We start from the raw sequence: 15,320 nt of genomic DNA on the forward strand, positions 1-15,320 counted from the left end.
GGCAACAATGACCCCACTATGTTACCAAGCTTTGTGTGGTATTTTATTCATCTGTACCCCTTCATCTTCCTATCCATCTGACCCCGTTCCCTCTCACACACATCTTGGTATAGTTCCCCTTTCTTCCCCGAGTCCTCCCATCTTTCTCTGCTCTTTTCCTGAATCTCCCTCGCTTCTCTCTTTTTATTCAATGAAGCATTAGTCAATTCACATTTTTCTGTTGTTTGCATGGACGCCTACAGAGTTCCTCCAAGACACTGGCGAGGGCAGAACAGTACAGAGAACACTGTTTCTTATAGTTCAGGCTGTTATTCTGAAAATTAACCTCAATTAACCTTTTTAAAGAATTTTTTTTTTTTTTTCAAAAAACCTTTGGGGATAGGAAAGAGCCTGGACTTCTACTTTTACTGTTTGTTATGTTTTTTGTTCGTTTAAAGTATTTTAGTTGAGCACACTGAGCACAGAGGGCTCCAACAGCCCCAGGTTTGCTGCTGTTTGCAGGATTTAATTACAAATATTCCCAGCACCTTTATGTCCCTGTGTTTTATGTCCCCAATCATATTTTGAAACTTTTAACAACGTGGACATTAAGTTGGTGAAACCAACAGTTATTTTCATTGAAAATTTCTCTTAAAAAATAATTTTTATAATTGATTGAAGATGAAATCAGTCGGGAAATAAGCCCAAATGAACACTCAGGCTGAGGTTAGCATATTTTAATAAAATCAACATTGTTGAGTTTGACCTACACGAGATGCTTCTACCTCTCCTTTAATATCACATGTGCTGTTGCAGCTAAACAGAGTCTGTTCATTTAATACGTTACACACATCCATTCCTGTTTCTAACAGATTCCAGGCCCAACAAAAATAAAAACCTTGTAAATGTGTTTAAACTGACTCCAGGACAGCTTCCTCGTTACTGAGAGACTTTCATGTGTTATTTGTAGTCAGAGGAAAAATGTTGTTTAGAAGAGCGTGGACATGAATATGTTAGTTAGTTACTTCCTTTCAAAGTTAATCAATAACATTAATGAAGGACAAAGAGATTCATCATGCTGTATTTCTTTATTGGTGTTCAGCTGTAGAAGCAGGAGAGATGTACAAACTACATGGATACAGCTCCATCTACTGGTAGTACCTAAACACAATCCACCAAAATAAAAGCACTACAGACAGACAGACAGACAGGGACCCTTACTGGATGCTACTTAAAGTGACCTGACACCTTTGTGTGTTGTTTGATGTGTGGACATTCTGCACTGGGGACAATAAAGTTACCATGACCAATTTACCAAAAATGAATAAAAAATAACGACTATTATTCAACGTAAAGGATTTAAATTGTAATTGGGATTAGAGCAGACACTAATACATGTTTGGATGAACTCAGTATGATCATTTTAAACTACACAGACCAACTGTTATTACACCTTTGACATATTACAGCAGTCTCCAATAAGTATGAAAATATGCCTCATGGGATCACAGATTAATGTCGTAAACCACTGAGTGGCAAACGGTTTGTTAAGGGATTTTGTAATTTTATGATGTTTTTCCTTTTTGATACATCTTCCTTTTAATGTTTCATTTATTCAGTTCTCCTTATATTGCTCCATTTACTCATTTACTCATATGCTCCTGTTAAGAAAGGCTTGAAAAGCACACAGTGTTCACATATCTTTATGTTTTGTCTTTGCTTCTGCTCACACACATACACATGAGCCCTGCAGTATTCGCTGACTCCTGTGAAAGTCTCTTGCAGACACCCTGGGAAACAGGACCCAAACTGGCTTCTGTTTTCCTCGAGATAGAAACTGCACACACACACACACATATACACTGTGTCCCATACATGCCCAGATTGTCTGTTACAGCCTGATAAAACAGGGAATGCTACGATGTATAAATAAAGCTGACTACAAAGCCTCGGGGTGAGTATCACTCGATCACTCACCCGTGCGCACGTAGTTCTCTGAACAAAACTCTGACTGTTTCTGTATTCTTTCAATGTTTAAAAATGTCTTGCCACTGACATTTAATTGGTCCTTCGAGCCGGATAGTTTATTGATATTATTGTATCATCTAACTATTCACAGACGGAGCCACCAGATCCTGACGTCGTGACTACCTGCACTGCAACCACCGTTTCTAGCGAAGCGAGGAAAAGCCCAGAGTCGTACATTCGCCTACTGGCCAGTGTCTTATACAGGTCCACGACGCCAGGTTCTCGGTGACGCCGGGAAAAAGAACACAGCGCAACATTGAAGGTGAATATAAAGCAGCCAGAAACACTTTGCGTTGAATAATCGATTTTAGTTTGACACTGCTCAAAGTAAGGAAAAGGACAGACGTGTCCTATGTAATATGCTCGCCCGTGTAAGACGAAACAACCTGCCCTGTGGGGGCCCGTTTCGCAACATAAGTAAGGGTTGGTAGCCAGTATATCTCACGCTCGCCTGCGTAAGACGGATTAACACGCCCTGGGAGGCTTAGTCCGCAGCATAATCCGCAGCATAAAAACAAAAGGTTGGTAGCCACGCTCGCCTGTGTAAGACGGATTAAAAATAAAGGTTGGTAGCCAGAGAAGCGAGAGTGTCAAATAAAATAGGATTTTCTCTAAGCGCGCTAACTGTTTGCTGAATGTTTGTTGAGGAGTAAGTGCTTCATTGAATAGGAGCTCTAGGCTCCTGCACTACTCCTATTGTTTTCCTGTGAGTACTGGATGGTGAGAAAGAGAAAAGGTTGCGCGTCAACGCGTAAAATTAAGTCCGCCCTGAACTTAGTTCAGGGTAGAAGGCTGACTTAATAACCTCCTCTGACTCTAGTACCAGAACGTCTCACAGTGTGTGCTGGCAGTATTAATAAATAAAAGCAAAACAAGGTGTAATGTTTTAAAGCATGGAAAGAGGAATGAAGTGGAATAAACAAAAGGTTAAATTAAATTAGAGCTTAGTTAATGTATTCAAATTGATAATAGAAGGATAGCAACTGGTAAACTGGTATTAATAATGAAATATAGTTGGCAGGACGACCGTGCCTAGAATGGATAGAATGCATGAAACCAGATAACTCACACAAACACATATTAAATGAAATAGAGAGACGCACAAGGTATATTAAGGTTGTGTCATTGTTCAGCCAAGGAAAGTGTGTGAAAAGGAAAATGTCTCCAGCTTGGGAGAGGGTGAGACTGCAGCTCATCCTCAGCCCTTGGTGGACACAAATAAAATATAAATAAATATTGTAATATACTATTGCATAATGACATTAATAATGAAATAATATTAAATATGAAGAGGCACCTCAGTCAGTTGTGATGTGAGGTGGATAATTGTTAAAAGTAATCTGTATCAAGCTTAAGGTTTGCTCAAACTCAGTATAATGATATATGAGATGAAGAAAATACCAAATCTAATCAAGTGCATAGAGACGCTTGACCTGCTTGAAAACCTGTCATCCTAGATGAGACATTGTTGAGATATAGAGCACACCTATACTAACAACTAAACACCCTTTATACAACAGCTAAGGCCACACAATTGTGAAGCTGAATTAAATATATGGTCACTGCTAAGCTGATGAGCAGGTTACACATTTTTTAGAGCAGAGGCTGCATAAGAACACATCAGAGGGAGGGAAACAGCTATTAAAGCTCAAACATGAAGCTGTCTGTGGGCTCAGTTTTTCCCCCATGCTTCTGATTTGTCTTTGGCAGCAGCCTTTTTGCATCCTGACTCGCGTGTAAAGTGTTCAAGCCATCAGTAACTTGTTTTTGTTTTGTTTTGTTTTGCTGGGTTGAAAAATGAATAAATCAGTTTCAGTTGTATCAGTTTGATGATGATAATTTCAGAGCCAGCTGAGAGCGATGCTTTGTTTTAAGTGACAAAGCAGAAAAGTTAAACTTAGTTTGGTTTTTGTTTGTTTGTTTTTTAATACGAGAGAATGGTAATGGATAAGAAGTGATATTTTGTTTAAGTGTTGAAGAAAGCTAAATACTGCAACATACGTTTAGTGCATGATCTGCGAGCAATAAATGAAATCATCTTATTTATCTTTAAATAAACTCCAATCATGGAGACCTGAAGTCACATGCTTAGGGCACACCCTCAGGTGAAGGCAGAAAGCTACACAAACAAAAGAAGAGAAGCCATACAAAATGCGCCACAGCCACAAAACTAAGCATTCACATTTTTTCTGACTCTTTGTGAGCCTGAGTTATGACCTTGGCTCCCTGTTTTTCTGTCTCCACCAAAGGTGGGGGTGACGCTCCCGTGGCATGTGCTCTGTTCTTTTTACTATCACAAAGGAAAAAGGGAGGCCCCTACTCTCTGACCACAGTACTCTTTTCATAACTCAGCGTTATGAAATGTCATGAAACAGTGTAACTCACTCACAGTAAATCAGCAGTATAGGATAATACAAACCTATCTAATAGATCTGGTGATTTTCACATTCTTTCAATTGGAAGGTGTGATGCAAACTGACACTAAATACTGATTAAACAAGAAGTATGATGTGGCCTACAGCAGTATCATGATTCGCTCATTTTGTTTACAGGTATAATGTGATATAATCTCACAACTACTACAAGCACATTTGCCTTTCTTAGCACAAGCGAGTGAAGGGCAACTGTTAGAGAAATGCCTTGTTTGAGAAAAAGTTAAAATTAACCTGCCGACAAACGCAATGAAAAAACAGCTTACACTCATGAACACGTGAAGATTTTCCAGCAAGGTTAAAGCAGCAAAAAAAAATTAATATACACCTGTTGTTAAACGATGAAGTTTATCTATTACTAACTAATAAACCCTCTGGGTTGCAGGACAACAATTAAACTTCAAAAAGAAAATAAAGAGACTGGTATGACCAACCAGTGATTATACAACAATTTTAGTGGTTAAGAGTCAAATTGTGAGACGGAAGGAAAATTCCTTTTTGTGCTTTTAAACATGATCTTAAGAATTTAAATATCTACCTGTGTTGTCCTGTCAACTTGGTGGGTTATCAGTTGATTACATCGTGAGAGGAAAAAGAAGAAAAAAAGGGGAAGGCTGACACAGGGCCTGCCCGGTGTTTCTCCCCTCTCTTTGTATCACAGCCAGCACAACATAATTTTCCTGTTCGTACACTTCTGTTTGTTTTGTTTTGTTTTGTTTTCTTCTCTTTATGTTTAATTACAGGCTGCTTTGCTGGCCCTGAAAGCCGAGGCTGACCTGGACTCCTGCTCTCCCTGTACCACCTTCGACGTGACCCTGACCAAATGCTGCAGCAGCTGGACTTACAAAAACAATTTCCTGAAAATGTCAACAGGGCTGCAGGAAAGCGATCTTATGCAGCGGAGACGGAGAGCGTTAAAACCAAGGCCCGTTTCACTACACGGGGGAAAATTCCCAGACAGCTTCAGCTGACAGAGCTGTGACGAGACGCCTGCCAAGCCGACAACTTATGACAAGTAAGGCCGAGCAAAAGAATGCTGACCTTAACAATTCTGCATTAACACTGTGCAGGACAGGGATGGACCAACACGGCAGCAAAAAGGGCGTGCCAGAGACAGGAGGAGCAACTGAGGTCGAATGGACAAAACACAGAAGAAGATGCAGTTTTCACCTGCGGTGAGCATGGACACTGGAGAAAAGGACTGTCCCAATTGGGGCCAGAACCAGGACAAACTGAACTTTGAACAGCAGCAATGGTGGCAAGCGGACTGAAAAGGAGGAGGGCAGGACCCCAGGGCACGCTTCAGGCTGTGGTTTACCCAGAACACCAGAACAGGAAAGTGATGAACACACACACATCTACATACACCGATTCAGAATGAAGTGAAACACACACATGAACACATGTGCACTCGTTGATAGAGGGAGAAATGGCACACACACACGCTTATGCAATGAAGAATGCTTTGCTCGCAAATGCTTATGCTGATATGCAAAATGCTGCACACAAACATCCCAATACATAATTTTTATGAGAAGCAATTGATTACTTAAAATGTGTTTTATGTCACCCAGAGGATATTTATGTAGATTTAAGGAACAAGGTCTAAAATTGTCTGGTTATGAAAACAATGTCTGTGCGTGAGGTCTGTTTATGGCTCAAGGTCTTGATTGAATTGTCTATTGTGCTACACACTTCGTAAATGAAGTAATATCAAAAGTCTCTGAAGCACTGGGCTTCAGTATAAAACATCACTTCTCATATCCCCCGCAGAGTACCTATTACAAGTGAACCGATAGACAAATCCATAAGAGAAACAACACTAGCAGAATGGATGACAAAACTGTTAGAAAATAAAGAAATAGTTTTGAACAATCAACTGCCAGATGATTCTCTTCCAGTCTCTTCCAGGTTGAAACCAGGAGATTGGATCCTGATAAAAGTGCTCCAGAGGAAAAAGTGGCATTCCCCGAGGTGGGAAGGACCCTACCAACAGCCTGCAAAATTGCTGAACGACCTTCCTGGATTCATCAGAGCCACTGTAAGAAAGTGAGTGACAGCCCATAGACACTAAGACGCCAGCACCCCTGCCTGTTAGTGATCTGGGAGGTGGAGAGAGGGCTGTTTGGGTAAATCCCGCCCTTGTTCTTCTCGCCCCTAGTCTACTCACTCACAGGACCAGGTGTGTTCGGTCATCATGAAGACCCTACTCGTTCTAATGGCCAGTGTCACAATTCTGTTGGGACTGCTGTTACTGATTCCACAAGAAGAACAACAGCACCACCTGGAGGCAAGACTGACACATGACGCAATACATCCAGACGACATGACACAAGATCACAACCACCCATGGATGAACAATGCCTGGTACCGTTATGTGTGCAACTCCACAAGAGACAGAAACTATTACATCTGTTCGCACATGCCAAAACACCTGATAATGTGCATTCCACCAACTTGTCTGACACACTGAACACGCTACGTCAGCTCAGACGAGTACAGCAGCAAGATTACACGCAAAACACAGCGGACTGGCTCACATGGCTGCTTAGCGGGTCATGGAAGTCATTACTCACAAAAGGACTAACATTCGTTGGAATGCTCCTTATGTTACTTTGCTTATTTTCCACATGTGTACTGCCTTGTATTCGGAGTATGATAAGCAAAATGTTTACTGTAAGAGTGCAAGCTTACATTGCATTATCTCAAGTTGAACAAGCTCGAGAAGAGGTACAAGTTGAAGAAGATGATTTTCTAAGCACTAAACTGTGTAAACCCACTAAAGTTGATCATGTACGTTTTCACAAAATGATACTCTAGTTGAAAATGCTTCTGCAAGTGACTAGTAGTTGAAGTACATAAATATATATGAACAACAGCAGGGAATGTTAAGGGATTTTGTAATTTTATGATGTTTTTCCTTTTTGATACATCTTCCTTTTAATGTTTCATTTATTCAGTTCTCCTTATATTGCTCCATTTACTCATTTACTCATATGCTCCTGTTAAGAAAGGCTTGAAAAGCACACAGTGTTCACATATCTTTATGTTTTGTCTTTGCTTCTGCTCACACACATACACATGAGCCCTGCAGTATTCGCTGACTCCTGTGAAAGTCTCTTGCAGACACCCTGGGAAACAGGACCCAAACTGGCTTCTGTTTTCCTCGAGATAGAAACTGCGCACACACACACACACATATACACTGTGTCCCATACATGCCCAGATTGTCTGTTACAGCCTGATAAAACAGGGAATGCTACGATGTATAAATAAAGCTGACTACAAAGCCTCGGGGTGAGTATCACTCGATCACTCACCCGTGCGCACGTAGTTCTCTGAACAAAACTCTGACTGTTTCTGTATTCTTTCAATGTTTAAAAATGTCTTGCCACTGACACGGTTCTTTTGGATGGCTATTCTTAAATACAATGAATATAAACAATGATTGATTTATAATGAAATTATGGAAGAAACATTTGTGATCTATGAGCGACATAACCGGAGCAGCAGAGGCTGAGATATTCTGACCCAACCCTGTTCAGTAAACTGCCTGTTAGTCCAGGAGTCAGTCATGTGACTGTGGCTACCTGACTTACGCAGTCACCTGTTCCTCATTCCCCAGTTGCTTAGCAGTGTATTTTATAAGGTTCTTCCCATAACCAGAACATCGTCTGCCTTGTTATGGATCTGTTTATCAATCTTCATACCTTAGGCTGATTTTCCTGATAACATCTCGACTGCTGTCACGTTCTAATGCATTGTTTAAATGTTACTGGAAGAAGCAAAATAAACAAAGTCAAAATGTTAAACAGCCCCCACAAACAGCTGTGTTCGATGAATTTTAATGAGGAACATTGGTGGTGTGACCCTTTAACCCTTGACCACCAGGTTAAAAAAGAACCATCAACCCTGTTAATATTTGCTACATATAGGTTCACATTCATGCAGGTCAGTTACTGCACAGAGAGTAGTACTACAAAGAGTATATATACAACAATCCCATTACTCTAAACACTAACAGCAAAAAGAAGCATGTCTCATCTCAACAAATCACAGGTTCTTACACTGCATGGTGACTGATGGTGGTGGGTAACTATTACCATGCACAGAATAACTCAAAGTGGACGACCATGGAGAAAAGTCTTTCACAACATTTAGCCAAGTCAGAAACAGTCTTGAGGAGGTCGGTGCCAAAAACTACAGTTAAGAAACACCTTGATTCTAGATGTACAATCCTGTTTACAACAACATGCAAACCACTCGTTGTACTCAAGGAAAATTTGGCCAGATTAGACACAAAACTCTGGAAAGGCCCTGACCACATGATGGAGACAGCTTTATGGCATGTGGCTGCTAGTGTTCAATGATGAGTGCTGACAGCAATAGGATGAATTTTAATGTGTATACTCTGTACAGATTCAGGAAAATGCTGCAAAATATTTACATCTGCTGTGTCAAAACAACACAAATCAATCATACATGAATTAACAACATTATCAGATAATCTTATCAGAACAGCTCCAGCCTTTTGCTAGACTCTGGTACAGGCAAAACGCACAAACTTACAGTGTCTGCAGTAAAGAAGGAAAACCTCTCAGAGAAGCTCTGATCTGTTGAAACAGTGCAAAACCAGAACATTACAAATGGCACATAACTACAGCGAGGACTCACAACAACACCCTGATAAAAAAAAAAATCACCATGATACTTTTCATTTTCTTTTACCTTTATATTATTTTGACAAAAGCCAAAATCAGAAAAAATGGCTGAAACTAGTGAATGACGTTTTGAGATATATTTACAGATGTGCCAGTGTTGTTGAATTCCACTGAATATTTTAAAGAAGAAAAAATAGAAAGTATGTCAGGACCACCATTTAGACCATGAGACTGAACGTGTTAATTTGTAGCAGTAGAAGATCAACACGTTTTTGTAATGCAGGAGCGATTTACTCTGGCTCTAGTTTGCAACTGGTCCAGTCTCTCTTTGCTCTCTTCTCCTCCAGCCGCTCGGGCCGGATGGGCCTGGATCTGCAGCTCTGAGGGGGTTTCTGTCTATTATTGTCATATCATTTTTACATCACAATACAAAACACTTTGAGGCAACTGCTGTTGTAAATTGGCACTATGTAAATAAAACTGAATTCAACTGAAGTGAATCTGACACCAGTCTGTGGTTAAAGGAGACCTAATTTCATCACCTCTCATTTTCACGTCATGTATATCTATAATGCTAAAATGTTTATTCACATTTTATGAGGACAGGCTTCAAATAAGGAGGTAAAATGAACTCAACTGAGCAAAAAGCTTTGAAATTGTGTTCCTTTTAAGTTTTAAAGTTCACTTTAAAATAAAGGGCAGTTTCTTTAACCCTCTATTAGTGATGACCCCAAGTCTAGCCCTATATTCTAGAGAACTTGTTAGTTTGTTTTTGGTGTGTTGCACCACAATGTGTGATTTGTTCCCTGATACTCATCAGAACATTTTTTTTAAACCACAGAAATATTCTGATTGTCTCCGGTTAGAGTTTAAAGTTAGGGTTGGGTTTGTCATGGATTAAACTTGGGCCTCAGTGGGCTTACTGTGATCACGCAAGGCTGCTGTAGTGGAGTCCCAGAAAGAAAAAGAGTTGTAAAGTACACAATAGGCCCCCTTTTGATTTTTGATTCAAGCCAGCTAATTAGAAGGACAGAACATATCCTGTTTGTTGACACTCTCGTACATTTTATGTCAGACGATCATAAGCCGTTTATGGTCAGTCAGGCTGTTTTAGCTTGGTGTCACAGGAAATTTTCACCCAGACTAAAGGGGGTGAACTTCTGTGCTTGTTGAGCTCCGATCTCAGCCACATACAGAGCCCCAGTTTTCAGGTCTAGGTCTACCAAGTGGGGCTTCACATCATCAGCCAACTGGATCACACTGACCACTCTGCACTGGCCAATCACGCCTACAGGCGGAGCATCCAGCAGTGAAATCTGATTGGTGTTGAGCTGGACAACAACAAAGTATTTTTTGTCTGGGGTAAGGCGGACAGAATAGGGTGCATCTTCAGTAAAGCAGCTCCCCCACGTCCCCAGCCACTCCCCGGTGACAGAATTAAAAACCTGGATCCTCTTGTTTCCTCTGTCAGCCACCCACACCCTCTGGGCCGTGTCCACGGTCACGCTGTGTGGGATGTAGAACTGAGCTAGGCCTTGTCCTTTCTCTCCATGCATCCACATCACCTTCTGCTCTTTGGACAGCTTAATGAGGCGGTTGTTCATTCCTCCGTCACCGTCCACAATATAAATTTCCCCAGAGTTATGGATAAATATCTCGGCGGGCTGATCAAACTGCAGGGGGTCCAGTCCAGAACCTGCTTTTCCTGGCGTTCCAAGCACCTGAAACGAACAAATCGATAATCAACAGGATGTTTTCTATACCTATAATCACACTAGATACTTCAGAAACAGCTTTACTTAGCACCAAATCACCTGTAGCAACTTTCCTGATGGCGTGTACTGTTTGATGCAGTGACCATACGGGCCGTTCCCCACGTCTGTGATCCACACAGTGGGGTTTGATGAAGCTGCATCTGCTAGAAATATTCCATGAGGCTTCTCCAGGGTGGTTGTGTTCCAGGACATGAGGTAATCTCCATCAGTAGTGAACACCAGCACCTTCGGAACGTTGTCACCTAAAGGAAAGTCAATGCAAACACAGTGATATATATGCTGTACTGCATCAGACTCCACATGTAGCCAGCAGCCAGCATTTAACAAAGCTTGGTGTCCTTCAGTTTTTAGTCCCTGCTGAGGACGTATGGCTGAAAAAGGTCAATGATGTAAGCTGGTGTTTGTCCATGAAGAGCTCTACAAGTCAGAACCAGTTTGATGCAACGACTCTCTTACTAACAAGATCTGCATGTAAACTGTATGTGATGCTGTGCATGTGTGAGAGAGGGAGAGGTCGCAGCAGTGTTGAATAAACTGAAAGATGTGCTGATATGCTGGGTTAAATGAACTAAGGAGTTGGTGTGTACAGAGCTGACATGTGTTTCATTTAAGGGAGGAGAAGAGGAATAACCGACAGCAGGCGGAGGGAGAGCTGCTGATTATTACAGGACTGACTCCTGACCAGAATACTGTGACATTACAGAATTTGCACAAGTTTGTCCACAAACTACTCCACTTGTTAAACAGGGAACTACAGCACAATTTTAAACCCCTTATGTGTACTGACGTTTTGTAATTTTCTGACTGATTTTTTCTTTTCTAAAATCATCTTCTTTCAGGGGGAGGTTATTGCCTCCATTTCACCCTATTCCCAGCATCTTCCTCTGTCGTGTTAGCACTCTGCCTGTTCACCCATGAACCTCCTCCGAGGTCTTCCTCTTTTCCTCCGGCCTGGCAGCTTGTCCAGTGTATCTACTCAGATTACAGATACCTTGATAATACATTCACAGATTCAAAACTGCACTGTATCATGTACTAAATACCACACACAGTTAGATGTCACTCCACACCACAGCTGGACCAGCCATCGGCCGATGGTGATTTTTCGTTTTTATGGGACGATGGTTTTTTTGTTTTTTTGTAATGGCATAAATGAACACACAATGAAAGGTGGTTGATTGGCCAATGTGCCATGATCGATTCTGAACTGGACCAATTACAGCCAAGGAGGTCAGATGCACCCGCCCCCTTGTTTGGGCAACAGCTCTGAGGGCAATCTTATCACAGACACACAGAAGAAAATAGTATTGATTTGTCTCGGACTTCAGCTAGAATGAAAAAGACACAAAGCTGGAGTTATTCTGTCTTTACGCTGTCAGCTGTTTCTTCTTCTCTCATTCTCCCCCCTCCCTCTCCTGTTGCTACTTCAATCATGAAACTGATCAATGATCAGCTGATCAGCTTTTCTCTCTTGTTTGTTTATCGCCCACTTTGCGCCAGAAAGAGGAAACCAGCGGATGTCGCACTAAACAACAGCAGCACGTTTAAGCTTGATCAGCTGTTAGAATTTATTTAATATTAATTTCTAGTATCAGCTGATGTTTGCTGGAGCCACAGCTGTAAAGCTGCTGGTCATGATGTCGGTTTGGATATGTGGTGAGAGGGAAACATGCAGATGAAACCAGGAGATGTCCTTACTGAATCATCAGAGCTGAACAGGTGATGGAGAAACAGGTTTACCTTTTAGGTGACATGGATGAGTTGAAGGGAAGTTATGAACTATTTGTGAGAGACAAATAACACCAGGATCCTTTTCTAAGTAGCTGACAGCTGGTAACTGTGCAGGGGCGGGTCTAGCAAACATTTGCCAGGGGGGCAGGTAGGGCATTAACAGGGAAAGGGGGGCACAAGGAAATACTTTTCTTTCTTATTCTCATTTAAAATGTCTCGCTTTTAATAAATATTTATCTGAATCTTACAACTAAAGTGGTCATCTGATGTAAACTGTATAGAAATCATACATATGTACCAACAAGACAGTGTACATCACTGTCACAACAGCCTTTGTTTTCATTCAAAGGCTACACCAACGCAACTTTTAACATTACTCTGATGCAGTGAGCTACTTTAACGTCACCTGACATCAGCAGTACTGTTTTTACTACATTTACTACAACGGGATTGTTGTGTTTAAATTAACTTCTGTAATGAAGCAATTTCCAATGTTGATCTTATCGTAACAGATAACAATTAAGATCATCTTCATCTGCATTGACACACACTAATGACGCAGTCACCATTATGATCCAGTATGATGTTTAATTCTGAAAAGTACTCAGTATTTTGCCTAATGAGAGCCTTTACCAACAGAGATAGAGTGTAATTACCTCTCTGAGCCACATACACCACCCCAGCATACTGGTTGACTGCCACTCCAAACACGTCCCCAGTGTAGAGCTCCGGGTTCTTGGGCCAGCTCAGATCCAGTTTGTACAGGGGTCTGCCCAGCAGCTGGTAGTCGTGTCTGAGGCTCGAGCCGCCCGGCTGCTGGCTGCTCATGGTCCCGTAAAGCACCATCATGAGCAGGACCAAAGAGGCCATGCTGGAAACTATCAAACACGTATGACTTGTCTTTGTCATCAGCATCAGTGGTTTTGCTGTTGGCAAGTACTTCATTTAACACTCTCGTTTTAAACCTGCCACTATGCTGCGTACGTGTCCGCACAGGATGCACAGGCGGAAGTCGGCTAACGTTAGCTACACAGGCTACGGAACAAGCAAAGTCTTCGTACGATACCTGCTGAGATAATATACGGTTAAAACCTCGTGATTGTCTTATAGATTTGAATCCCACTGACCAAACAGAAAGCCACTTCCTCTTCAGCACTAAACGAAAACAAAACAGGCTGTCACGTGAGACAGAACCACGCAAAGCATTTCTGTTTATTATGTCGCAATAAAACCACGTTACGAAAAACAAAAGAAAAAACTAGATTCATTCGAGTTCAGAAATAACCACTGAATAAAGATTAATTTAAGAAATAGACCCATGAGGTTTAATATATAATATATCATAAACAAGCTAAAATATGAATATTGTTGAGGTTTTATTTTACAGTAACATTTCTATTTCCGGTCGCTTAAATCGGCAGTAGGAGGAGGAGGATGGCTCGGTGATGACTGTGTGTTTCCCTGTCTGGTTTTCTGTGTAATGGCATTCCTTATATTGATGAATGAGCTATAGTCAACGGGATTTACAAACAGGTTAAAGAAATGACCTCTTTTGCATGTATCTTTATGACTCTGCGTTATTTACATATCTGTGTTACAGCAACAGAAGACCACAGTGGGGGGGCCACACCTGTCAGCTAAGAACTGGAAACTGAGGCCACACTTCGGAAGATTGAAAAACACTCAAAAGGCCTCCACAGTAACCAGATCCTTGGGATGTGCTCGGAAGAGCAGCTCTCACACAAAACTGTGATTCTGTTTGTTGCAAGGAAACACTGTGTTACTGTATTTCCTGTTACTGTTCAAGACTGCAAAAAAACAATACAATTATTATCTAAGGACTACACTGTGAAATAGTAGAAGAATGTTAAATTCCAGAAATACTAACTTTCTGTCAAGGTCTGATGGCTCTTCATGTATTAGCTATTTTACTGTGGAATTCAATGAGTCTTGTAGCCAATGGACAAGAATTTTAAAAAATTGTTTCAGAATTGTTAGAAAAACCTAATTTAATATGTATTCAAGAAATATGGTTGAAATGACAGTTTGATTATATCAGACATTGGTATACAACCATCAGGAATCATAGACAGACTAGAAAGGTGGGGCTGTGGAAACATGTGTGACGAATAGGACATATACCATATCCCATGAGATATGGTATGTCCCATCCCAGAATGGGATATGGTATAATATTATGAATGGAATCAAGGTATGGACATATAAACATAGTGTGACAATATCATGTCATTGTGTGGTCTATTATTATAATCCTAGCAACACACTGAGAACTGATATACTGAATGACGTTGGTGTCCCCATCAAAGGAAATGTGATGTGGGGAGTCGTAGCAGAACTCATTCATGTGAATGAAGAGATAGAAAAAGTTCATAAATGATCATGATTTTGTGTATATTAGTATTGGAAAGGGCACAAGATATCCCAATCCCCTCAATCAAATCAAGCAGTTATAGTGTAAATAGTCAATTCAGGTAAAGACCCAACAAGTCTGTCAAGTTATAGATCCATGGCATTAAGATCAGGGACCATAGAGTTGATGATAACAGAGGCTCCTCATCAAATTTGGGGACTTCTGCAACTCAGAAAACAAGCAGTAAATAGCAAATTGTAAAAGTTGATATTAGAATTCCTGTTCGGTAGGACAAAAGAAGTAAAGATAGGTGCCGATTGTCGTATGATATATCGTATATTAT

General features: G+C 40.9%; 1 protein-coding gene and 1 long non-coding RNA gene across 2 annotated transcripts; one reads left to right on the forward strand and one right to left on the reverse strand.

The window, feature by feature from the left end:
• Positions 1–1,058: 1,058 nt before the first annotated feature.
• Positions 1,059–7,790, forward strand: LOC120441406. The gene is made up of 2 exons (XR_005614054.1): positions 1,059–2,269; positions 6,341–7,790. It is a non-coding gene; the product is annotated as an uncharacterized LOC120441406 (long non-coding RNA).
• Positions 7,791–8,821: 1,031 nt separating this feature from the next.
• On the reverse strand, positions 8,822–13,792 carry LOC116320170 (NHL repeat-containing protein 3). Its single transcript, XM_031739711.2, has 3 exons — positions 13,263–13,792; positions 10,915–11,117; positions 8,822–10,821 (listed from the first exon to the last, which is right to left on the reverse strand). The coding sequence occupies exons 1-3, from the start codon at positions 13,549–13,551 to the stop codon at positions 10,222–10,224; spliced, it is 1,092 nt and encodes a 363-aa protein (XP_031595571.1). The 5' UTR covers positions 13,552–13,792; the 3' UTR covers positions 8,822–10,221.
• Between the last annotated feature and the right edge of the window lie 1,528 nt (positions 13,793–15,320).

This window comes from Oreochromis aureus, linkage group 8 (assembly GCF_013358895.1).
Source record: "Oreochromis aureus strain Israel breed Guangdong linkage group 8, ZZ_aureus, whole genome shotgun sequence".
Taxonomy (NCBI): Eukaryota; Metazoa; Chordata; class Actinopteri; order Cichliformes; family Cichlidae; genus Oreochromis; species Oreochromis aureus.

Excerpts from the sequence above, each read along its gene's own strand:
- LOC116320170 (XM_031739711.2), bottom strand. The coding sequence starts at position 13,551 with ATGAAGTACTTGCCAACAGCAAAACCACTGATGCTGATGACAAAGACA. Across the intron at positions 11,118-13,262 it reads GGTGTATGTGGCTCAGAGAG|GTGACAACGTTCCGAAGGTG; the intron begins GTAATTACACTC and ends ACTTTCCTTTAG. Across the intron at positions 10,822-10,914 it reads CATCAGGAAAGTTGCTACAG|GTGCTTGGAACGCCAGGAAA; the intron begins GTGATTTGGTGC and ends TGTTCGTTTCAG.